This window comes from Grampus griseus (genome assembly GCF_964374135.1).
Source record: "Grampus griseus genome assembly, chromosome: 9".
Taxonomy (NCBI): domain Eukaryota; kingdom Metazoa; phylum Chordata; class Mammalia; order Artiodactyla; family Delphinidae; genus Grampus; species Grampus griseus.
The window spans coordinates 22614725-22640021 of NC_139003.1; the positions used below are offsets into that span (position 1 = coordinate 22614725).

Below are 25297 nucleotides of genomic sequence, written 5' to 3' on the forward strand. Positions count from 1 at the left end.
CTTGGAGAAAAACTACAGATAGAGCCCTGGGACTTGCCAATATTGATCAGCTGAGAAGAGGAAGAGGAGCCAGCACAGAGCTGAGAGGGAGCGCCCGGTGAGGCAGGAGGGTATTCAGGAGAGGGTGGGGTACAGAAACCAAGAGAAGAAAGTATTTTTAGAAGGAAGGAGTAATCAACTATGTTAAATGCTGCTGGAAGTCTGAACAAGATAAGGAAAGAAAACTCACAACTGAATTTAAAGCTAGAAGTAGTAATAAAGAAGTAAGGTAGAAAGATGTTATAAAAAAGGCATTTGATCTCGATCAAGCTATCACTTTTAAAGTTAAAAAACTTATAAGGGACAGTCTCAGCAAAATCCCTGAGGTATGTTGATTTATCAGGCTGAGTACATTTTGACTTCCCCTCTCAAAGGGAGAGGAGGAAAGCAATGACTCAGGAGGGTGTCCTTCTGAGTTTTCCATTCTTATTCCCTGGAGCAGCGAGCCTTCCTTGGCAATAGTGTGGTGGTAGTCAGAAGTTATATGGAAAGAGGAGCAGCTCAGCCCAAAAGAGACTGAAAGTTTACTTGTCCCCCTGATTGTGATTCATCAAAGTCCTGACAGTCTCCTTTCCAAACCAACTCCAGCTAAAAGTTTCTTTATTTAACCCAAGGGCCCAAGTGAAAGGAAAAAACTGCCAACAGAAGTAGAAGACCATATCCAGGCCCTCGGCTGGAGCATTCTCCTGGCACTACATTTTCTCTTCCAAGGCTGCTACTGTTTCACTATCAGACTCCAGCCTGTGTCTCACTCTGGTGGTATATCACTGAGGACAAAACTAAAAAAAGTGATCTGAGGCCCGCCCATACCTGTGCCACCTCACTCCCTGCCCCTTACCTGAGTCATTTTGTCCACAGAGACTGGAATTCCATCGATGGTGAGAGGCGGCAGCTCTGAGTTAACCTCCTGTGGCGCAGGGGCGTGCTCTGCCAGGGCAGACTCCAGGTCTTCCAGGATCATGCTCTTGTACTTACGGACCTGCAGGGAATTAAGAGCAGAAGTAAACAAGATGCCCAACAACCAGGGAGGGCTGGTGCCAAGCAACCAGAGAGTGGGTGGGGTGGGCCTCCCTCAGCCATTGCAGAGCCCTAAGAACAAACATGTCCACAGCTAGCAGATAAAAATACCCGCTGGCCCCAAAGACATCACATTGTACAGAATTAAATGAAAAGATGATGAAATTACAGGTAACAATTGCAGAAAGAAGCCAGAAGAAAAATCTTTTACAGAAATACCGCTCCTCAGTTAAAATCACCTTTTCTCCGTAAATGCTGGCCCCAATACCTGTTCCAGATCTAACAGGAATGGCATTCATTATTCTGCATTTCCCAGGCCATTTGATAAAACCTAGCTGTGGCAGTTAATTACCAAAATCATTTTCAAGATCACTGAGGACTTATGTCTCTGAAACTCTAAGAAACTTATTTGAAACTTTCCTATGCCGTTACTTTCCTACAAAGCTAGACTACCAAACAAACAGGAGATTCAAGTGTACAAGAGGCTGCACTGAAAGGCATCAGAGAAAAAAAACTAGCTGGGTGTCATAGGTGTCACTATCAGTAAGGCCCAGGGCCAGAGAGAGCACCACAGGTCAAGTTCTCCTCCTTTCTGGTACTCCCTGGTGACAGAGGTGAACTTCAAACCCACGATGCGTCTGTAACTCTGACAAGCCCAGGTCTGAAGCAGATACTGTTACTGACTCCATTCCTTCCACTGCCAGTGAAAGGTCTCTCAAAAAACAGAACTTAACAGCAGCACATTGTACATGTACACATTCTTCTATCATGAGCAGAAATGGCAGACAGACACTGGATCCTACCACCACCAATAATGGGTTCATTCACTTACAAGAATACACAAGGGGGATGAGGATACCTTTGGGGATAACAAAGAAGCCATGGAATTATAGAAATGTGACAAGATGGGATAGAAAATTAACTTGCTTTCAGGGCTCAGGCCATTATCTTAGGAAAAAAAAGGGTAAGAGAAAATGAGGTTTACCCAGAAGTTATGACAATGTCTGAGTCCTGGGTTTTCTGCTAAGTGGACTGAACTCCAATCACCACACACTTCCTTATAAATATCTCACTATGAAGATTAAAAGAGAAAGATTCCCATACTCAACCTCAAGCATATGGAAAAGTAAAAATTATTGTTGGCTACGATGTACAACTTTTACAGAGTTTTCCAAATAGATCAACAATAAAAGTAATGAAAGAAAAATGGTGCAAACATGTAGAATCATTATTATCTCTAGAGATTCAGTTTTATCCTGGTTTCCAATAAAAGAGAAAGTTTCAAAAATTACTGCTGATATATTTATTGTAACTAAACAGCTGTGTTGTCATGGCATCTTTAAGGATACATATTTTCTGATTTCTAGGTTTCTATATCCTAAGTAGAGTTTTTACACTACCAACTCACAGAAAAACTGAGTAAGCCTAGTTTATGGTCTTTGAACTTTAATGTATCAGGTTAAATCATTATATTAGTATGTATTCCCATAGTAGGAGTGAATGAAAATAATATAAGGGTAAATTTCATTGTGCAGAAACACCTGGCATTCAAAAACAAAAAATCATTAGATTATTACTATTATTACATTATTAGCTAGTTTGAAACAATTTCAGCCATTTGTATGGGTCAGCAGAATTCTAGGAATTCAGATCCAGGCATTTTGCTAAACTTACCCGTGCTATATAATTCCTTAAAAAAATCTTGATAAAAAAAAAAAAAGCTGGTAAAGCATCCCTCAGAGTAATTTACAAATTCAGGTATGAACACGATATTTCTAAGTCTGCTTAGTAAAGTTAACTAACTTTCCCAGAATTAAAAAGCTAGGGCTTCAATTCTACCTGATCTATCAATCCTGAGATGAACCCCACCACCACCACATTTATCATTCCTCTGAAATTGGAATACATGTTAAAATTGCTGTAGACCAGGTGTTATGGGGCATAGCAGTCACTGACTGCACATATGTGAACACGGCTGTTATCCCTGGAGGCATGACTGTAACCCCTGGCCTTTAAAATCAACAAACCATTTAGCACCATTTCAGAAAGGAATGTGAGTCTTGGCTGTTGTCTGATAACTTCCCCAGTGATCCTTCTGGTAAGACCAAAAAGCACCAGCATCAAACTTGTCGCAGCGTGGAAAAAGTCTCAGAGACAACAGTAGAGCTCTTTTTAAAGAAATGAAGCACCACCCATGCTCTTGATGGCACAGAGGACAATATTACATGAAACCACACATACAATGATGACTCTGAAACAAGAAGTAATCCAGAAGAATTGGACTATGAGTGTGAAAAAGTTTCAGGAATAGCTAAAAAAAAATTTAGAAATAGGAAATTTATTTCACTTACATTTTCCTTTTTATGTATTTACAAAAGCAGTATGTTTAAAATCTGTATCTAAGTAAGCCTGAAAGAACTCTTTCAATAAGTATAAAATAAAAATTCTAAGTGATAATAAGCATTGTGTCAGAGTTTGTCGTTTTTTCTTTTTTTGGTGCTACATAAATAATGGTGCATCTTATAATTGATGGTATCAGAGATATGATGAAATACAGGTTTGTTTGTTTTCCGACTTCCACCTTCTATTCCAAAAACCACAGCTAAAGCCTTTGTCACTTCACACCAATATGTCGCTGTCAACTAACTTGTTTCACAATTAAAGTTAAAAACCACTTAAAAACAAAATCAGCTGGTCTGCCTACCAATCTCTCCTCCCCCAATTCATTCTCTATACTGCTGCCATTTAAAATTTCTGAAACACTGATAAATTATAATCAAATACCATTTACTGAACACTTGCTATGTGTCATGCACTGCATACATTATTCAATTAATTCTCACATAATTCTATAAAGAAACTACCATTATACCCATTTTGCAGATAAGAAAATTCAGGCTTAAGTAACTTCCCCAAATTATATAGCTAGTATATAGGAATATAGGAGAAAATCAAACTAATTTTTATGTAGCTTCAAAGCCTGTATGTTCAGCCACTTCACTATCATTTATCTTTTTTCTCAAAAATACTCCTACAGTTCCCCACTTCTTATAGGATGAAGTCCAAACTTCTCAGTCTTGCATTTCAACTGTTCTGATCATTCCCTACTTTCCCAATACTCTCCACCAGGGCCACCACGTACAGCTGTGCACGCCCAGCTCTGAGAACTATGTGAATAGCACCCTCCTGAGTTCCCAGCGCATAACCCAGAGTCCTACTGGGCAGCTTTGCTCACCATCCTCCCTCTTTAGCTGGCCATCCTCCTCACTAACTTCTGCATCTAGCAAGTTCTTTTGTCTCTGGGTCTTTAATTCTGCTTCTTATCCAAATATTATCCATCTTTCAAGGCCCAACTCAACTTCCACTTTCTCTGAGAAAACTTCCCAAGTGTTCTTGCCATAATTATCTTACTCCTTTAAACTTCTACAGATTCAAATAATCATGTGTCACTTACACGTTATTTCCAGGCTACACTGTACACAACTAGTGTTATGAAATCACTGAGCACAGGAACCAGGCCTTTTGTTTATTTTTAAAATATATATTATGAAACATTTCACATATTCAGACATGTACAGATAATACATTAACAAACATCCTCATAATTAACAGAGATGAGAGCGTTTAGGGTGTTTACAGGAGCCATTAGAGTTCTGGGCACAGAACGCGCTTGTTGAGGATTTAGGAATTGGCTGCTACAACCGTAACGTCAATGGGCCTTTAGTGAGGTTGCAAAAACAGTCCCAGACAAGATATAATTATTTTGCATACTCAAAGCTTTTCTGGATAAAAGAGGAATCTTCAGGAAGGTCTCAAAATAGATTTTTAATATTTTTTACCTATGAGTCCCTCTGAGATTAAAAATACATTGTCATCTGAGGTATATAACAAAGAGATGCTCAAGTGCAAAGCTGCCTTCAGACCTGTGATCCTGAAGCATGCCTGGCGCAGAGCCAGGCCACATGCTGTGGCCCAAGAAATCTGTTGGCTTCATTCTGTTCTCTCTTCAATCCCAATGTCAGCCTCTTCCCTCTCCTGCCTCAGTCCAGATCTCAAGTTTTCCCCTTGCCCCCTGGATCCCTACTTTTGAACCTTGAAACCTCAAAGGACTTAGATGGATGGAATCCTTATCTCGTACTTTGTATCTAACAGTGTTAGTTATTTGTTGAATAAGTTAATAAACAAACAATAGGGCTTTTCCTTTACTACTTTTTAAATATGCTTCCACATTTCATGTAACTTGAAGCCATTTTTTAAAAACCTATCTAAATAAGTGAATGACTTAAAACAAGAAATCATGAGAGTATTGGAAAGGTGGAATTAAACAAAGGCAGAAGGAAGACTTCAAAGAAGCTGGTGATAACCCCAGAGCTACCTCTTGCTTCTGTGACTGTGACTAATATCTGTACCTTAGAACTGGTTAGTCATACCCAGAGTAACCCCATCTAAATGCTATGGATTATTGACTCTGAGGAAAGAGCTCCACCTTCAGAAACTCCCATGGTTCTTCTGAAAAAAGATGGAAATTCTCTCTGTCCCTCAATAAAATTTTTCTAGGCCTATTCTACAAAGCTCATAGAAGTATGTGATAAGGCAGTAAGCCACCAAGACAATGTCCTTAGGGCACAGCAACTTTAAAATCTACCATTTGCCAATGCCTTTCATGCCAGTTCTCTGTAAACATTACATATAGGGGAATGATAATAAACTTTAATTAATTTCTACTGCTCCCCAGTGAAGTTGGTATTATCCTTATTTCACACATGAGGACACTGAGCCACATATAGGAAAAATCAATGTGGGAAACCACTCAAGAAATCAAAGCCTAAACAGAGTTTTCACAAAAGGGAAGTTTTTAGCTACATATGCCCACTCTAGTTAACACCAACCCATGGGCAGGACTGAACTAGCCTGTCTAAATGTTGATAACTCTATGTGTTACTATGGGAGCCACACCTTCATTCACTAAGAATGATACTCAAAAAGACCAAAACATTCAATGGAATTATTCGGGAAGTCTTTTAACTTGCTTTGTTTTAAAGAGCAGAGGCTTAAAAAGACAAAAGTTTTAAACTGCAGAGGACATTAGATCTGAAGGTAGTAGATCCCAAGCAGCTTAGAGAAATCTTAAGTTTCTAGGTTAAGGAACTCTCATTCTCCATCATAGTCAAAGGCCCCTGAGAGTTTGCCTAATTTTAAGTTATTTCACTACCCCCATGTTACATATATAGACATGGCATGTGTAATCTCTGAACCAGTAGCTTCTCCATCCAAAAAATATTTATTATTCATTTGTATGCTAGGCACTGTGCTAAGGAAAGGGCTGGGGACAAAATGGTAAGCAAAGTTATCAGTCACAGTGCCCCATTGTTGTATATATTCCAATCTAGTGGAGAAGACAAACACAAAAATAATCACAAAAATAAATGTGTAATTACAAACTGGGACAAGTACTATAAAAGATGACACAATCTAACTTAATAGATCTTTACTTCTCAAGATCTCAATTTTGATCCAATGCAGGATCAGAATTTAGAAACCAAATCTGCATTCTGAATTTCTGAGTGCTGCCAAACATTTAGGATGCTTCATTCATTCAACAAATATCATTGAGCAACTGTTCATGGCAGGCACAGTGCTTGCACTGGGAGCACAATGGAGAATAACGTAGATCCAGTCCCTGCCACCTTAAGAGCTCACAATCTAGCTGGGGACAGACATTAATCAAATAATCACACAAATCGGTAAATAATAAAGCATCTATAATAAGTGCTCAGAGGCGCTGTGAGAGTCTTGGATAGAACAAGGGGCTTTAATCTGCATAGGGAGGTCAGAAAGACTTCACAGAGGAAGTGTCAACTGAGATGAGTTCTTAAATATGAGTCAAAGTTTAATAAGGTGAAGAAGGAGGTAAGAGAGGGCAAATCAGAGGGAAGAGCATACACAACAGCTTTGTGGAGGGCTGAAGCAAGGGAGTGAACAAAGACTGTGGTTGGAGTAGAGAGAGAAGCTGGGGAATGGGGCAAGATGAGGCTAGAGACAGGTGGGAGTCAAGCAGAGGGCTCCTGCCACCGAAAAGGGAACTGGATAGACACCAAGATTGGTAGCTAGGGTCGTGGCAATGGAAACAGAGAAAGTGGGCCAATTTCAGAGATATTTAGGAAATGAATGGAGAACAAAGTAATAGATGGGGTGTGGGGTGGAGAAGAGGAGAGGGAGGTGCCAAAATGGCTCTAGGTTTCTGCCTTGAGTAACTGGATGAGGAGGACAGATATTGGAAACAGACATTAATTTCTTTGGTTGGGGAGGAGAAGACTTTAGTTTTGCTGAACTTGAGATGCTATTAAAATATCCAGGAGGAGATTTTTCTCTTTCGTATTCTCTTTCAGTCAATCTTTTGAAAGTATTTTTAATAATGTCTGTTTTGTGTTATTTGCATCTTCAATATACATGGAAATGACTTTCTCCCTTAAAAACTACATACAAACATATGCACATATAGATGAAGTTTCTCTCTCTTACTTCCTACTCTCTTTCACCTCATCACTTACTCACCCCCAAGGTTCTCTGGCCTCTTCTCTTGGTTCTGCAGGTCTGACCAGGAGGAGCGAAAGGGAAAGCGACCTTTGCTGTTCAGTGGCACCAGAATAATGACCGTTATACTGCCTCTTTCCCTCCCCAGAAAGAAGCTAGCAGTAGCCATAGTGGGTGGCTTGCTTATAGCAACCATACTGACCTTTCACAGAACTGGGAAGAACTGGAAGGTATATTTGTCCCCCTTTAGAGGAGTGGGGGAAAGACTAAGAAAATGAGATTAAATTTGAAACTCCATATTCAATATCCTAGACAAACCTATGGGAGATGTTGGGCCCTGGCTCTACTATTCAGAAATTGGGGAATCTTGGGCAAATCACTTAACCTCTCTGAGCTAGTATTCTCATCTGCAAAATAAATACCTACATCTCAGGGTTCCTGTCAGGACTACTGAGAATATAAATCTGCTATACTATACAAATGTTAGTTACAACAATCCTCTGCACTCAGCAATTTCATAAACATGTAGAAAATGCAGATTTACTTTTAAAGTAGGATCAAATTCTGTATGGTTCTATTAACCTGTTTTCTTCACTTAATAGTTCATCATCAGCATCTGAAAATATTAGAAAGATCTATGTCATCATGCTTAACGGCAGTATAGCAGTCCTATCTATGGATGAGCCATCGATTTATCTGACCAACCCCTTATCTTTGAACTTTTAGGTTATTCTCAATTTTTAAAAAAATACTATAAATAGTACAGTGACTGATATCTTTGCTCATTTAATCAATTATTTTCTTAGGAGAAAATTTCAAAAGGAAGCTGGATTAAAAAGTGTACACTGGGGGCACTTTTTATCCCAGTTGCCAAAATGCCCTCCAGAAAATTACACCAATTTACATTGCCTGTCTGATATGCCAACACTGCAAGTTATATATCTTTTTCCTGTTTGCCAACATGAGCCATGTAAAATGACTTTTTGTTTTAATTCCCATTTCTTTGAAAATTTCTGTGGTTGTTAAACATTTGTAGTTTCTCCTTTTATTTATGTTCTTTTGTCTTTGGGTATTTTAAAAAATATAATTTTTAAATGAAAAAATTTAAATATACAGAAAGGTGGAAAGAACAGTAAAATAAATGTCTGTATATCCACCACTTAGATTCAATAGTTGTACATTTTGGTATAATTACTTTATCTGCCATCTATACACACAAACATTTTTTGGGCTAACCACTTAAAGTATAGACTTTGCAACACTTAAAAAAAAATATATATATATATATATTTATCTATCTATCTATTTGCACCAGATCTTAGTTGAGGCATGCGGGATCTAGTTCCCTGACCAGGGATTGAACCCGGGCCCCGTGCATTGGGAGCTCGGAGTTCTTTAATCACTGGACCATCAGGGAAGTCCCAATACTTCTTAATATTTCAACATGCATCTTGGAAAAATAACGGCATTCTCATACACAACTACAATACAATTATCACAACCTGCAAAAATAATGTACTTCCTTAATATCATCTTCTAATATCTGACCCATATTCAAACATATCTTTGGATCTTTTTTATTCATTAATCTGTTCCTATTTTTATTGATTTTTGAGAGCTCTTTATATACTAAGAATGTTAATCATTAGTTCACTCCTTACTGTGTGACCCTGGACAAAATACTTAAGCTCTTAAACCTTCAATTTCTACATCTGTAAAGCACAGATAATAACAGATATATATATATACATCATAGGGTTGCTGTAATGATTAAGTAAAAATCATAAAGTGCTTAGCAGAAACAGGCACATTGTAAACACTCAGTAAATTGTAGTTGTTATTTTGAAAATTCTTTTTTCCAGTTTGTTGTTTTTGTTTTTGTTTACAGTGGCTTGCCATACATCCCAACTGTGGGCAAGGAGGTAACATGGGCAGAACACAGTATGGAGAAATAAATGAAACCCTGGAAAATATAAGAGAAACCTCAACACCATCTATTAAAAGACCCAGTAGGGACTTCCCGGGTGGCACAGTGGTTAAGAATCCGCCTGCCAGTGCAGGGGACACAGGTTCAATCCCTGGTCCGGGAAGATCCCACATGCCGCAGAGCAACTAAGCCTGGATGCCACAACTACTGAAGCCCGCACACCCTAGAGCCCGTGCTCTGCAACAAGAGGAGCCACTGCAATGAGAAGCCTGCGCACCACAGCGAAGAGTAGCCCCCGCTCACCGCAACTAGAGAAAGCCTGCGCACAGCAACGAAGACACAACGCAGCCAAATAAATAAATAGACAAAAGTTAAAAAAAAAAAAAAAAGGCCCAGTAAAGTTTTCAATCCTCCTTTGACAAATTTGTAAAATAACTGATAATCTTGAATCTGAAATCCATATTCCAAAGATGAATGGCCCTACTGAATTTTAATTTTCCAGAGTTCCCAGCAGCCTCCAGAAAGAAGAGCAAGAAGGAATATTAATGATGGCTTCAGGTAGGAGGACAAAATGCAAATACCAAAATTTTAATAATATTTAATGAGATAATACATGCAAAGTGCTTATAACATAACCTAGAACACAGCATTCAATAAATGTTAGACATTATTACAAAATCCAAATCATTTCTTTTACTGTTGTTAATATGAGATTATGTGGAATACACTGCATAATTGATTATGATAAACATGAGCTCTGATTCTTTAATACCACCCTGTGTACTGGTATATATATAAGATTAAAGAATATTCTGTACTTTGAAGGTTTAACAGAAGTCACCCCAAATAATCAGGAGCGTAGTGTCCCTTTGAAGGATATGGTTTAATTACTTTTTCAGTTTTGTACATGTTTATTATCCTACTGAGGTTTAGATATATTTTCGTTATTTTATTTTCTTATTGAATTATCCACTTAGTTAGGATTTTTAATTTAAAAGAACAAAATTAATGCATATCATTTCCTTACAATGTTTAGTCTATTCTTATCTGCAATTATAACTCTTATCTCACTTCTAAGACTGTGTATTTTTCTTCATCCTTTTTCTCAATTAGCATGCTAGAAGTTTTTCTATTTCATTGGATTTTTCATAGTACCATTTCTTGAATGTAACAATTCTACTTCTGTTTACAAAATCATTAATTTCTTCCTCATGTTTACTTACTCTATTTCTTAGACTTATTTTCTTGTTCCCTTTCCAGCTTCTGGCTTTAGATGTAGTTTCTTTTCCTTCTTTCTTGTGTATAAAAAAAAAAAAATCAAGGCAATAAACATTCCTTTGAGCATCAGTGTAGATCATAATTTTTAAAGTTTTTTAAAAATTGTTTTTAAGTAGTCTGCAAATTAAGTTGTTTTTTCAAATTTCCATGTGGCTGAAAATTCCTGTCACTCTTTTTTATATTAAGTTCTAAATTTTCTATACTTTGGTCAAAAACATGGCCTGTGTAATTTTCTGCATTTTACAATTTATTAAGATTTTCTTTGGGGCCTAATAATAACATATGGTCAATTCTTATAACCCATTCATGTAATTTTTCAAATATGGTATATTCAAAAATATATTTGTAAGATATCAATGTTAATATATCTATCCTTTATATTAACCTTATTAATTCTAATATTCAGATCTCTATGTTCTTATTTATATTTTTCTTCCTTGATCTGACAAAGATAGCAAAGCCTCCTACTACCACTGTAGTTTCTTTTTATTTTTTTCTCCCATTTCTAACTTTTTGATCTACATTCTTTGCTTTAATGTTTCTTGAGACATAAACTGCTTATCAACACTAGAAGACCTATGGTTCTCAGTTAATACTCATCTGTCTTGAGAATCTGGTTTTGTCTGATATTAATGCTGTGATCCATGATTTATTTTTGTAGGGATTTGTCTGACATACCTTTGCCTGTTATTTTGCTTTTAAAATTTTAACACCTTTACTGAAATATAATTCATATACCATACATATTAGTTTCCTATGGTTGCCACAAAGTATCACAAACTTGGTGGCTTAAAACAACAGAAATTCGTTCTCTTAGTTTCACAGGCTCAAGCTGTTGGCAGGGCTGGTTGTTCTGGAGGCTCTAAGGGAGAATCCATTTTCTCATCTTGCCTAGCTGCCGTCTAGCACATATTCCTTCACTCTCGACCCCTTCCCTGCACCCACCCTCTTGCTTCTGCCAACACATCTCCTACTTCTACATCAATCTCCCTTTGTCTCCCTCTTATATAAAGACACTCTGATTAGATTTAGGGCCTACCAGAACAATCCAGGGTAATGTCCCCATCTCAAAAATCTTTAACTTAACCACACCTGCAAAGTCCTTTTTGCCATATAGTAACACTCAAAGGTTCCAGGGATTTGGATCTGTATATCTTTGGTGGCCGTTCATTAATCAGCCTACCACACACACCATACAATTCACCTGTTTAAAGTGTACAATTCACTCTTTTAAATATCTGTAGGGTCATGTAGTAAGCATTATCATAATCTAGTCCCCCTAAAAGAAACTCCATACCCACTAGCTGTCACTCTCCATTCCTTCATCCCCCTTCTCCAACCTGGCAACCACTAACCTACTTTCTGTCTCTATAGCTGTGACTATTCTGGACACTGCACATAAATGAAATCATACAACATGTGGCCTTTTGTGAATGGATTATTTCACTTAGCACAATGTTTTCAAGGATCATCCATGCCGTAATATTTATCAGTACTTCATTCCTTTTTATTGCTGAGTAATATTACACTGTATAGATAATACAACTTTTTTTAATCCATTCATCAGCTGGTGGACATTTGGGTTATTTCCACTTTGTGGCTATTATGAATAATGCTGCTATGAACACTGTTATATATTTTTGTATGTAAGTTTTGCTGCAATGAACACTGTGTGTATAAGTTTTGTTTTCAGTTCTCTTGGGTAAACGTAGGAGTAGAATCGCTGGGTCATATGTAACTTTGCTTTTAACATTTTGAGAAATTGCCGAAGTTTTCCAAAGCAGCTGCATCATTTTACATTCCCAACAGCAATGTATGGGGCTTCCAATTTCTCGACATCCCAACACTTATTATCGTCCAATTTTTCCAACACTTATTATTGTCCATCTTTTTATTACAGTCATCCTAGTAGGTGTGAAGTATTTCATCATAGTTTTGATTTTCATTTCCCTAATGATTATTTATAAAGTGCTCATGTGCTTCCTGGCCATTTCTATATTTTCTTTGGAGAAATATCTATTCAGATTCTTTGCCATTTTAAATTGGGTTAATTGTTTTTTGTTTTTGTTTTGGCCGCACTGCGCGGCTTGTGGGATCTTAGTTCCATGACCAGGAATCGAACCCATGCGCCCTGCAGTGGAAGCACGGAGTCCTAACCACTGAATCACCAGGGAATTCCAGGTTAATTGTCTTTTCATTGTTGAGTTATAAGAGTTCTTTATATATTCTGGATACAAATTCTGTATCAGATACATAATTTGCAAATATTTCCTCCCATTCTGTGGATTGTATTTTCACTTTCTTGATGGTATAGTTTGCATCTACTTTGAACATTTGTGAGTCACTGTAAGTATGTCACATAAATTAAATAGAATTGGGTTCTGATTTGGGTTGTTGTTGTTCCAATCTAAAAGCAAATCTTTATTTTTAACAACAATATAAATACAGTATTTATATTTATGGTTTATAACAGAATTAATTGGTCTCACTTATATTCCTTTGTTCTATACTTTGTGTTTTGTTTTGTTTTTTTAATTCCTCCCCTTATTTTCTGTCTTTTGTGTATAGACTTTCTTTCCTCTTTAGTGGTCTGGAAGACATATTTTGTCTCTAATTCTACTGGCATTTATTCTTTAGCCTATATTTATCAAGTGTCAGTCAACAGAAAAATATCTCCTGCTTTTTCTCAGTTTAGGCTATCATATGACCATTTTTGTCCTGTTTCATAGAGTCTGTAACTTTTTGTATTCTATGGAAGACTCCAACAGTTTTCTAACACTTTCTTTTGAATTTTTCAGTGAGTAATTTTCAGAGGTATTTTTCTGAGTCTTCCAGATGAGGCTTTTTCATAGATCACATCATTATTAGTCATAGTAATACTATCTAAAAATTTTAATACTGAAGAAGACATGCCCAGATTTCATGTTTGTCAACTACATGAGGGCTGCCTGTTAGGTACCATTTTGCACTAGAAGCCATCTACCATATTCCTGTAAGAAAAGGTCCTAATATGCATCCTATTCTGGGGCCTCGGGAATTTAAAGGAAAACTCAAAACAAAACTCAAAAATGTTAAGAAAGAACCACAACATCTGTGTGTGTGAAAAAAAATACACTAAAATCTCAACTGATTACTAATTCTGAACTCTTGAAATGTCTGTTCAATGTGGGAGATCTAATAAATGTTATTGTAAGCTAATAAATCTTATCCTAGTAAAAATAAAATGCAATTTAAATCTGGACAGATCATCATTCTACAAATGATTCAAAGTTATTTCAGCCAGAAATGAGTAGTTCACATAGTATAAGTATGCAAGGGTAAAATACTATTTTTATAAAGTTAGCTATGGATAAATATATAATCAAAATATTCAACTATATTTCAAAATTGAAGCAGTGTTAAATCAATTCTTTGAAGAAATACAAGAGATTTAAAATATGCAGCTCAGACTTCCCTGGTGTTGCAGTGGTTAAGAATCCGCCTGCCAGGGCTTCCCTGGTGGCGCAGTGGTTGAGAGTCCGCCTGTGGATGCAGGGGAAACGGGTTCGTGCCCCAGTCCAGGAAGATCCCAGGAAGATCCCACATGCCGCGGAGCAGCTGGGCCCGTGAGCCATGGCCGCTGAGGCTGCGCGTCCAGAGCCTGTGCTCCTCAATGGGAGAGGCCACAACAGTGAGAGGCCCGCGTACCGCAAAAAAAGAATCCGCCTGCCAATGCAGGGGACATGGGTTCAATCCCTGGTCTGGGGAGATCCCACATGCTGCGGAGCAACTAAGCCCGTGCACCACAACTACTGAGCCTGTGCTCTAGAGCCTGCAAGCCACAACTCCTGAGCCCGTGTACCACAACTCCTGAAGCCCACGCACCTAGAGCCCGTGCTCCGCAACAAGAGAAGCCACCGCAATGAGAAGCCCGCGCACCACAACGAAGAGTAGCTCCCGCCCGCTGCAACTAGAGAAAACTCGAGTGCAGCAACGAAGACCCAACGCAGCCAAAAAATTAATTATTTTTTTAAGTTAAAAAAATAAAATAAAATATGCAACTCAGATATCAGTGATCAATAAAATGCTCCCAGGTTTGCCTCATGAAGTTCACATCTTGAGTAAACACCATTTGTTTCTGACATAATCAGTAATATTCTTACAAAATCTTGCATTGGTTTCTTAAAGAACACAATGTCATTTTTTCCATTGCATCTGATGAGGTAAAATACCTTGTTATGGAAAGTAGAAACAGAAATGATCTTTTTATTTTGATCTGCATAAAGGAGTTTGAAAACCAGGCCCAACTCCAACCTCTGGATGAAGGGAAGATAGAATACTATTGTGCTAGACTAAGGATCAAAAAAATATGAACAACAACCCACAGAAAACAAACGGTATCTGAGAACACAACTCAAGTTTTCTTACCACATTCTCCAAAGGTGCTGCACCGAACACTTTAAAGACAGGGTTGGGTTTGGAGGGTGAGATACAAAGGACAATAGCTTGCTGTCCTACTCGAGTAGTATATTCATCTAATGTGGCTCGAAGTTTCCTGAATCAGAGAATGAAAAGAAACAAAAACAGTTAAAGAAGGTAGAAATTACAGCGATACAGACACAAGATTTACTTTGACTTGGGACAATTTATTCTGATTAGATATGTTTCTTTTACCTGAATTGTGAAAAGGAAGCGTGTGAGGTTTAATATCCTGTTCAGCAGAAATATGCGCATACCTTTGTCCTGAAGACCCACGATTAGCTCACTGATAGATATAAGGGTCTACCTCAGGTTTACCTCAGGACACAGCCATGACACAATGCTGAACACAGCGAGTATCATACTTCCTGATCTCATCAATACCAAAGGGGTTTTCTCTTACTGCTGCAAAGATTAATGCTGAGATATCCTCTTATAGACTTTATTATATCAACTCCATGTTTAATGAAGGGGCCTTAAATCACCTGCTTCTAATTTCTTTGACCGATATAATCATTGTTTATGTCTTACTGACATAATTTTATCCAAAAATACTACTTCAAAAATGTTGCCATTTGCAGATTTTCATTGTGATATAAACAATAATTCTTAGTCCCGAAGTATTTTACAAATGAGGATGGAGTAAAAGAGCTTTTTCAAATATATCAACATTGGATGAAAGAGAAACACTGTCCTTTCCCTCTGAAATCATGGGAGATTAAAGTTCTACATCCTATAATTCTTCTGGGAACTTGGTCTACCCTTTCAAGGGACTGGTGAGTCATGCCAATTCAAATGAAGCAAACCCAACGTATCACAAGAAAGTTTTCCATCTTTCTCCAAAAGCATGTACTATTGTGTCTATGCCCATTATAGAAAAAATATTTCTATAAATAATGCATTCTAATTCCTCCTGCCTGTACTATCATTAAAGGAAATGGAATTTATCATTAAAGGAAAGGAAATTTTTTGGCCCATCTAGTGGTATATAACTTCTTTGCTGAAAGCTACTGTTAAGTACTTTCTGGATTTTCCCTTCAGTTTCTTACTTATGTTCTTAATATAGACTATATTTTCCAGCTTTTGTCACATATCATTTACATGGGCTGGCACTCTGAATTCAACATTCCAGTAAACATCTTAAGTATTTGGATATAGTATTTAAAACACTACAAGAAGAAACTTCTGGAACATTTTATAGACTAAATTTCTTATCATATATGAATACATGTTATGCAACCTGTCAAAATATTAAGTCCTCCATGCACCACATCTGTGTAATAATCTTTCTTTGCAACCTACAAACTCTTCAGAAGAAATAAAACTGAGCAAAGGACCACATACCAAACAAGAAATTTGGTGGCATTCCTTGAAGGAATGAAGATCGAAAATATATTCACTGTCTCTAATTCCTCTCTTCCCATTCTGTCTTGAAGACACTCCAGTCCTTTCATCCTTACTGCTCCTTTGAAAACACTCTTGTCAAGTTCAATCATGACCTCCATGTTGCTAAATCTAATGGTCAATTTGCATCTTACTCAACCTGTCAGCAGCATTTGACAGTGCTGATCACATGCCCTCCTTCTTGAAACACTTTTTGCACTTGGTTTCCAGAATACCACTCTCTTGGTTTTCCTCCTGACTCACTGGTTGTTTCTTAGACTCCTTTGATAATTCCTCTCATTTCTCTAACCCCTAAGGGGTAAAGTGCTTCGGTCCACACTCATTCCCTAGGTGATCTCTTCCAGACTCATAGTTTCAAATGTTACCTATGTGCTTGTATCTTCAGCTAAGGTCTCTCCTTTGGATTATAGATTCATATACCCAACTGCTTATTCTGTATCTCCACTTAATGGTTAAGAGGTATCACAGACTTAACGTGTCCAAACCAAATTCCTGATTCTGCCCTACCCTCACTCTCATACTTGATCCTCTTCCAGTAAGTGTCATCTCAATCCTTCCAGGAATCAGACCAGAAACCCTGAGGTCACCCTTCACTCCTTTTTTTCTCTCACACAGGACATCCAATCCATCAAGGAATCATATTGGGGTTACTTTTGAAATACATCCAGAACCTGACCACCTCTTGCTGCCTTTGCTACTGCCACATTGGTTTTAAGACACTGTCATTTCTGGCCTGGATTACTACAATAACCTCCTAATTGGTCTCCCTGCTTCCATTCTTGTACCCCCAGAGACTATTCTCAACACAGTAGCCTGAGTGATACTTTTAAAACATAAGCCAGATCATATCATTGCTTTGACCAAAAGTCTTCATTGACTTCCTATGTCACTCCGAGTAAGAGTCAAAGCCCTTATATTGGACCAGAAGATGCCATGGTGTGGCTCTCCACTACTACTCTGACCACACCTCCTCTCATTCTTTCCCTAGTTGTTCCTCAAACATGTCTAACACATTCCTTCCCACTTCAGAACCTTTGCTCTTACTATTTCCTCTGCCCAAAAAGTTCTTCCCCTAGACATCAACATGGTTGCCCTTATACTTACTTCAGGTCTCTGTTCAAAGGTTGGCTTATGAAAGAAGACCATTCCTATAGAAAAAGAGAAACTACTATATCCCCCCTAATCCCCTAAACCTTTCTATTTTCCTTACTCTGCTTTGTTTTTTCCCACAGCACTTTCATCATCTGACGTATTACATACCTGTTTATTTTCTTTTTCCCTCCACTAGAATATAAGCTCGTTAAGGGAATTTATTTTGTTAACTGTTGTATTCCCAAGGCCTAGAACAATGCCTGGCACATAGCAGGCATATAAGTTTTCTCTGAATGAATTAATGTAATACTATTCATCTGTTAATCATACTTCTAGTTTCATTTGTTTATCTTGCAAGAGTACTTTAAAGTCTAATTCTGTCATCAAAGAATTTAACTTGGTGTCCCTTGATGAACCTAATAAGGTATAGTCTAACTCTGTCATCCAGTCCATAAAGTATGTGAGGAACAGCAACAATATGAGAAAGGAAGCCCTCACCTAAGCAAACGTGTTTGCTGTCTCTTCCGGATAGACGGATTAGACTCAAACACATGAGGCCGTTTCCGTTTCTTTCCTGTTGCCACAGCAGCAGCAGCAGCCATTCCCACAGGACCTGAAATAAGAAGGGATGCGCTGAGATTAGGCAGAGCCTGTTAGCTATACAAGGCAGAAAACTATTAGAGGTACAAAAAAGTAGCACTTATTTCCTCATATGTTATCAATAAATATAGATACTCCTGATATCAATATACTTCACCACTGTTCAACATGGATCATTTTTTAGTTTACCATTAAAACTTACAACAAATCTTTTTAAAAAGTAAATGACTTATACTTCCCCGCCACACACCAGCTTGAATTTTATATAATGTGTTTTTTTGTTTTGTTTTGTCAGCATACCCATACTGTTAAGGCAATATTCTCCAAGGCGCTAGATGAAATTGCAGCATTGAGAGGAACAGTTTGCCAAAACAAAAAAGTCGCAGATTTCAAATTTCGTTTCCATCCCCGTGTCCCTCTATCCATTACTCCAAGAAACTGCCAAGTTAAGGAAGTCAGAGAAGATCACTCATACCTGGAACTCCAATACCACCACACCACATATAAGAGAAATATCTAGAAGGATACCATCTTAATCGGAAATTTTTTTTTTCTATATCTGAGAATTATGCCCTAAATGGAGCTGTTGACCACAAAGTCATGTTGATGAAAGCATCCTGGCAGGAAAGAGATGAAAACTGTCCCACTCTAAGGACAAAATGTTAATAAAATTTGGTCTGGTTTGCCCTGAAACTAATAACTGAAAGAAAGGGTAGGCCTCAAGGAATTATTACAGTCTCCGATTCATGCAATCTCAACGTATCAAGGGCATTCCTTTTTTTAAACAAAACAAAAAACCCGACAATCCACCTTCATCCCTATTTGTGAACCCTGTAAAAGGCTTAAATGAAAATTAGGTTTAAGTGCTCACGTTATCCTAGCATATACGTTCTGTAAGTGGCTCAATTAAAATAGGCCTCCCTATTTTAATCTAGATGAGCCTGTCTACATGTTGTTTAGTAGTATACTCAGTCTGACTTAAATAAACTCCTCTAAAGAGCCCCAAAGTAATTAAAAAATAAATTAATGCCTTTTACCTTCCTTTCCATCATAAACAGCTGGTAGAGGAAAAAAATCTTATTGATGCATTTTTTCCAACATTTAATTTTTTAAAAATTGAGGTAATAACACTTAACATGAGATCGACTGCCTTAACAAAATTTTAAGTGTACAGTACAGTACTGTTAACTATAGGCACAATGTTGTATAGTAGATCTCTAGAAACGTATTCATCTGGCAGCACTGAAACTTTATGCTGTTAACAGCAACTCCCCATTTCCACACCCCAGCCCCTGGCAGCCACCATTCTACTCTCTGCTTCTAAGAGTTTGAATATGATACCTCATATAAGTGGAACCATGCAGTAGCTGTCCTTCTGACCTGGTGTATCTTACTTAGCATAATGCCCTCAAGGTTCATCCATGCTGTCATATATGGTAGGATTTCCTCTTTCTTTAAGGCTGAATAATATTCCATATATACATACCACACTTCCTTTATCCATTCGTCTGTCAATGGACATTTAGGTTGTTTCCACATCTTGACTACTGTGAATAATGCTGCAATGAATACAGGAATGCAAATATCTCTACGAGATTCTGACTTCAATTCTTTTGAATAAACATCCATAGGTAGAACTGCTGCATCATATGGTAGCTGTTATTTTTAATTTTTTAAGGAACTTTCATACTGTTTTCCACAGGGGCTGAACCATTTTGCATTCTCACCAACAGCATACAAGGGTTCCAATTTCTCCACATCCTCGCCAATACTTATTTTTTGGTTTTCTGATAATAGCCATCCTAACAGGGGTGAGGTGGTCTCTCAACTGTGGTTTTAATTTATATGTCCCTGATGATTAGTGATGTTGAGCATCTTTTCATACACTTACTTTTTGGCCATTTGTATGTCTTTAGGGAGATGTCTATTCAAGTCCTCTGTCCATTTTAAAATCAGGTTATTTGTTATGCTATTGAGTTGTGGGAGTCCAACATTTTATTATTAAAGCTTTAAAATATATTTAAAAAACTTTAACATATATAGCAAAGTTGAAAGACCTTTACAATGAACATTCATATATCTACCACCTAGATTCTACCATTAACATTTTAGTATATGTAACTATCCATCTTTCTACACGTTCATCAACCCATACTGGGTTTTTTTTAATGCATTTCAAAGTAAACTGCAGTATGATCCCCCTAAATACTTCAGTAGGAATATCATTAGCTAGAGTTTAATATTTATTCACAATTTTTTTCTTTTGAGGTAAAATTTACATATTATAAAATGTACAAATCATTCAATAATTTTTCAAAAATGCATACAACTATGAAACCCAATCCCCTACTAAGATATATAATAGTATCATCACTACAAAATTTCTCTCATGTCCCTTCCCAATCAGTTCCCACGGTACCTCCCACCATAAGAACACAATTATTGTTTTTTCACCCTACGTTAGTTTTGCCTATTCTAGAGCTTCAAATTAATGGAATCATACAGTATCTACCCTTTTGTGTAAGATTTCTTTCAATTAGAATAATTTTTTTAAGATTTGTCCATGTTGTTATATGTATCAGTAGATTGTTCCTTTTTATTGCTGAGTAATACTCCAGAGTATGAATAAACCACAGTTTATCCATTATTCTACTGATGGTCACTTTGGCTATTTCTAGTTTTAGGTATTATGAATAAAGCTGCTTAACTAAATTAATTAATTAATGCAGTTTAAATAAAAATCCTCATTTTTTTGTGTGGAACTTGATAAAGTTATTCTAAATTTTAAATGGAAGTGCAAAGGCCTAAGAATAGCCAAAACAATTTCTGAAGATTTTAAAAAGGAGGCAGAGGCACTCATCCTACCAAGTATCAGTAGTTACTATAAGGCTACAGTCTTTAAGACAGAGTGGAACTGACTGAAAGATAGACAAATAAACCAACACAACTGACTCGAGAGTTCACAAACACCCTTCTGTGTCAGAAGACAGAGGTGGGAAAAGGATGGATAATTAAAAGTATGGTGCCGGAGTAACTGACTGTCTGCATGGAAAAATAATGAAAGTAGATTCATACATCATACTATACACGAAAATAAATTCCAGGTGGATTAAAGGGCTAAATGTAAAACAAAAACATCAATAAAACAACAAAAATAAACTTTATAACTTCTACAATAAACTACTGGAAAGTATTTATAAACTCAGGGTTAAGAAGAACTGCTTAAACAAGACTCCAAAAGCATAAACTGTAAGGTAAAACACTAATAATTTCACAATAATATAAATCAAAACCTTTATGGACGAAAAGAAGTAACAAAAAATTGGGGAGGGAGTGGGCAACAAACTAGGAGATAATTGCAATACATATTACCAAGAAAACACTAGTATTAAAAAATATCAATAACTGTTTAAAAAAAAAAAGACAATACATTTGGAAAATGGACAAAGGAAATATGCAAAATAAGAAAAGTTAATAGTCAATAAAGTTCTGACATGATGCTCTATCTTGTCTTCCCTCACTGGCTGGAACCTCTTGCTCAGACAAGCAATTTAAACCAACACTGAGACACTGTTTCATACCCATCGGACTGGCAAAAATGAAAAACAATTGACAGTATCAAATGTGGTGAGGATGAGAAGCAACAGGCACTTTAGTACACTGCTTGTGGGAATGCAAATGAATAAAACTATTTGGAAAGACACTTGAGATATCTAGTAAAGTTGAAAATGTGCCTATCTTTGCCCTCCAATTCCCCTCCTGGTTATACCCTCAAGCAGTGTTTTTGTTTTGTTTTGTTTTTTTAAGCAGTGCTTTTCAAACTGTGGATTTCCACCTGTTGGTGGCTCATGAGTAGTTTTTGTTTCTGTTTTTTTAATAAAATGGAATAAAGAGATTAGAACACATGAGAGTGTGTCACTTGCAGGAGGAGTAAGTATTGCTTCATGAGAAATTGTTATTTTAGTTATATGTGCATCTGTTTATTCTAGATCACAATGCATTACTGTGGGACACTGTCAAAAGAACTTTGAAAACCAAAGCCAAGAGATCTCTCAATGTGTACAAGAAAACATATAAAATAATTTTCATTTGCAGCAATTGTAAATACCAAAAAATTATAAACAACCTAAGTGTTCTCCCAATACACAACATACTTAGATAATGAATGGAATACTAAATAACAGTCAAAATGAAAACATCTAGCCACATTATCAACATAAATGAATCTCAGAAAAATAATACTGAATGAAGTAAACACTGTTAGACAAAAAATATCAGAGTGATACCATTTATATACAATTTAACACATGCAAAAACAATGTTAAATATTGTTTACTGATAAAACACATACAAAAAAATATGAAAGACATGTAAGAGAATGATAAAGACCAAATTCAGAATAGTGGTTACTTCAGTAGAGAGAGAGAAGGAAATAGGATTAGAAAAAGCAGTAACCAGCTACCCCTCCTGCTCCATTTACCTTACACTTCATTATATTCTTCAGAGCCATCAGTGCTTTATGAAATTATTTTACTTTATTATTTGTACCCTTCTCTCCACCACTGGTCTGTAAGCTCCTTTAGGAGCAAGCTCTTGCCAGTCTTTGTTCACAGTATCTATATATAATAATATAAGGCATATAATATTGATAATTCCTCAATAACTGTTGAATGATTCAGTGGTAAATCATTTCTACCAGTTGGGCCTCAGTTTCCACATCTGCCACATGAAAGGGTTAAAGTTCTTTGCTAATCTTAAAACTATGACAGTGCAGTACAGTAATGTCGCAAAACTGTGCCTCAAAAGCATCTTCCATCCTAGGAAAGAAGTTGAACTGGATTTATTGTGTTAGGATGCCCTCTTCTGGGAAGTATAAAAATTTCAAAACAAATATTTCACAAACATTTTATGTGCGTTTTGTCACTAAGCCTTATTTTTAAATTCACCATTCCAGAAATACACAGTAGATAACACCTGATAGGAATAAGTTTATTTTCATTGCAGCTGTCTTCTTCACCTTAAATACAGCATAAACTAAAAAAAAAATGTAGTATTTTGGCCATTTCTGATCATTGATTTCCTGTCCAGCTTTTCCTAAATATCTTCTAACATCAGTGTTCCTTATACAATATTAGACCCATCCAGGCATGGTCTACATGTAGTCTTCCACACAGTGCTAAATATACAATGTAAATAGCAAAGAGAATGATACAAAGTATCACTCAGCTTTAAGTCATTTAGAGGCCCAGAAGAAAACCTCAAAACCTGGGCTTCCCTGGTGGCACAGTGGTTGAGAGTCTGCCTGCCGATGCTGGGGACACACGTTCGTGCCCCCGTCTGGGAAGATCCCACGTGCCGCGGAGCGGCTGGGCCCGTGAGCCATGGCCGCTGAGCCTGCGCATCCGGAGCCTGTGCTCCGCAACAGGAGAGGCCACAACAGTGAGAGGCCTGCGTACCACAAAAAAAAAAAAAAAAAAGAAAACCTCAAAACCTTAAATTGGATTAAGATGATCCAGGATTGCTAGTGCCCTCAGGCATTTGGTAGAAGCAAACAAAAATCCTCTCTAGAGGCGGATAATATTATTCTAGTTCCCAAATTATTTCTAAAAATGGTTTTCCAAACACACATACATCCAGCATTCATCCAAATATAACCAATATGTGAAGAGAAAAACCAACATGAACAAGAAACAGCACTAGTAACATATCACAGGAACAGACCTAGGCACTTCAGAAAGTAAAACGACTAAATGGCCTGTAAAATCATAACTCTTACTTTTCTCATAGATATTAACAAAAAAAATATTTTTTCTATAATAACTGAAAACTGTAATACTGCAAATTTGGGAGGGAGAAAAAAAACACTAGAAATTCTAAAACTAGAAAACAAAACCATTACCAAAACTAATAACTCAATGGACAGACTTAAAATCACCTTAGACATAGCTGAAGAAAAAAATTAATAAACTGGAAGACCGTCTGCAGAAACTACATAGAATGAAGCATGAAGAGACAAAAGGGTAGTAATACAGAACAGAAGGAAAGAGACATAAAGGCTTCAATATGAAGACTAATATATTTAATTGGAGTCAAAGAAGGAAAAGAGATGGAATGGAGGGGACGCAAAACTGAAGCAAAATGTATGGCTAAGATTTTCCAGAATTGATGAAAGACATCAATCCAAAGATTCAAGATGTTTAAAGGAACTGTAAACAGAATAAATGAGAAGAAATCCAGAGCCAGCTATATCACAAAAACTAAAGACAGAGAAAATCTTAAAAGCAGTGGAGGAGGGGTCTGTGTGGGAGATAACCTTCCAAGGAACAGCTGTTAGAATGAAAAAGCTGAATGCTCAAAAGCAAGAATGGAAACCAGAGACAGTGGAATAGCATCTTCAATATGAGGAGAGAAAATAACTGCCAACCTAGAATTCCACACCTAGGGAGACCATCCTTCAAGACTGAAGGTTAAATAAAGACATTCTCAGGTAAGCAAAAACTAAGAGACTTTAATACTAGCAGATCCACGCTGAAGGAAATAAAATGGTATCTTTAGGCAGAAGAAAAATTCTCAGAAGGCAAGTGGGATATAAGGGGGAAAATTAACATTGACTATGTATAAAACAAAAATAATGTCGTATAGGGCTTAAAATATACAAAGAATTAACACACAGAACAACAACAGCATATAGGTCAGAAGCAGGGGAATGAAATTCAAGTGTTCTAAGAAACTTGCATTATCCCTAAAAAGAACAAAAGCACCATTTACATAAGACTCTGAAATAAGTGAAGGGTGTATATTTCTAGGTGTACCACTAATAGCAAAAGTATGCATAACTTCCAAACTAACAAGAAAAAAACGAAACAAAAACTTTTCAATCACTCCGAAAGAAAATTGAAGGAAAAGTAAACAGAACAAGTGAGACAAAGGGAAAGCATATAGTAAACA

At 36.9% G+C, this 25297-nt stretch overlaps 1 protein-coding gene across 4 annotated transcripts in view; it reads right to left on the reverse strand.

Moving 5' to 3' along the window:
• Window positions 1–25297, reverse strand: part of NRF1 (nuclear respiratory factor 1) — a 135980-nt gene that overhangs the window by 63064 nt on the left and 47619 nt on the right. For all 4 annotated transcript variants that reach the window (XM_082662085.1, XM_082662083.1, XM_082662086.1 and 1 more), the window contains exons 3-5: window positions 18248–18362; window positions 15203–15329; window positions 878–1018 (exon numbers count right to left, since the gene is read on the reverse strand). In XM_082662085.1, coding sequence (XP_082518211.1) covers window positions 878–1018; window positions 15203–15329; window positions 18248–18362 — 383 coding nt within the window. The remainder of the gene's footprint in view (window positions 1–877; window positions 1019–15202; window positions 15330–18247; window positions 18363–25297) is intronic.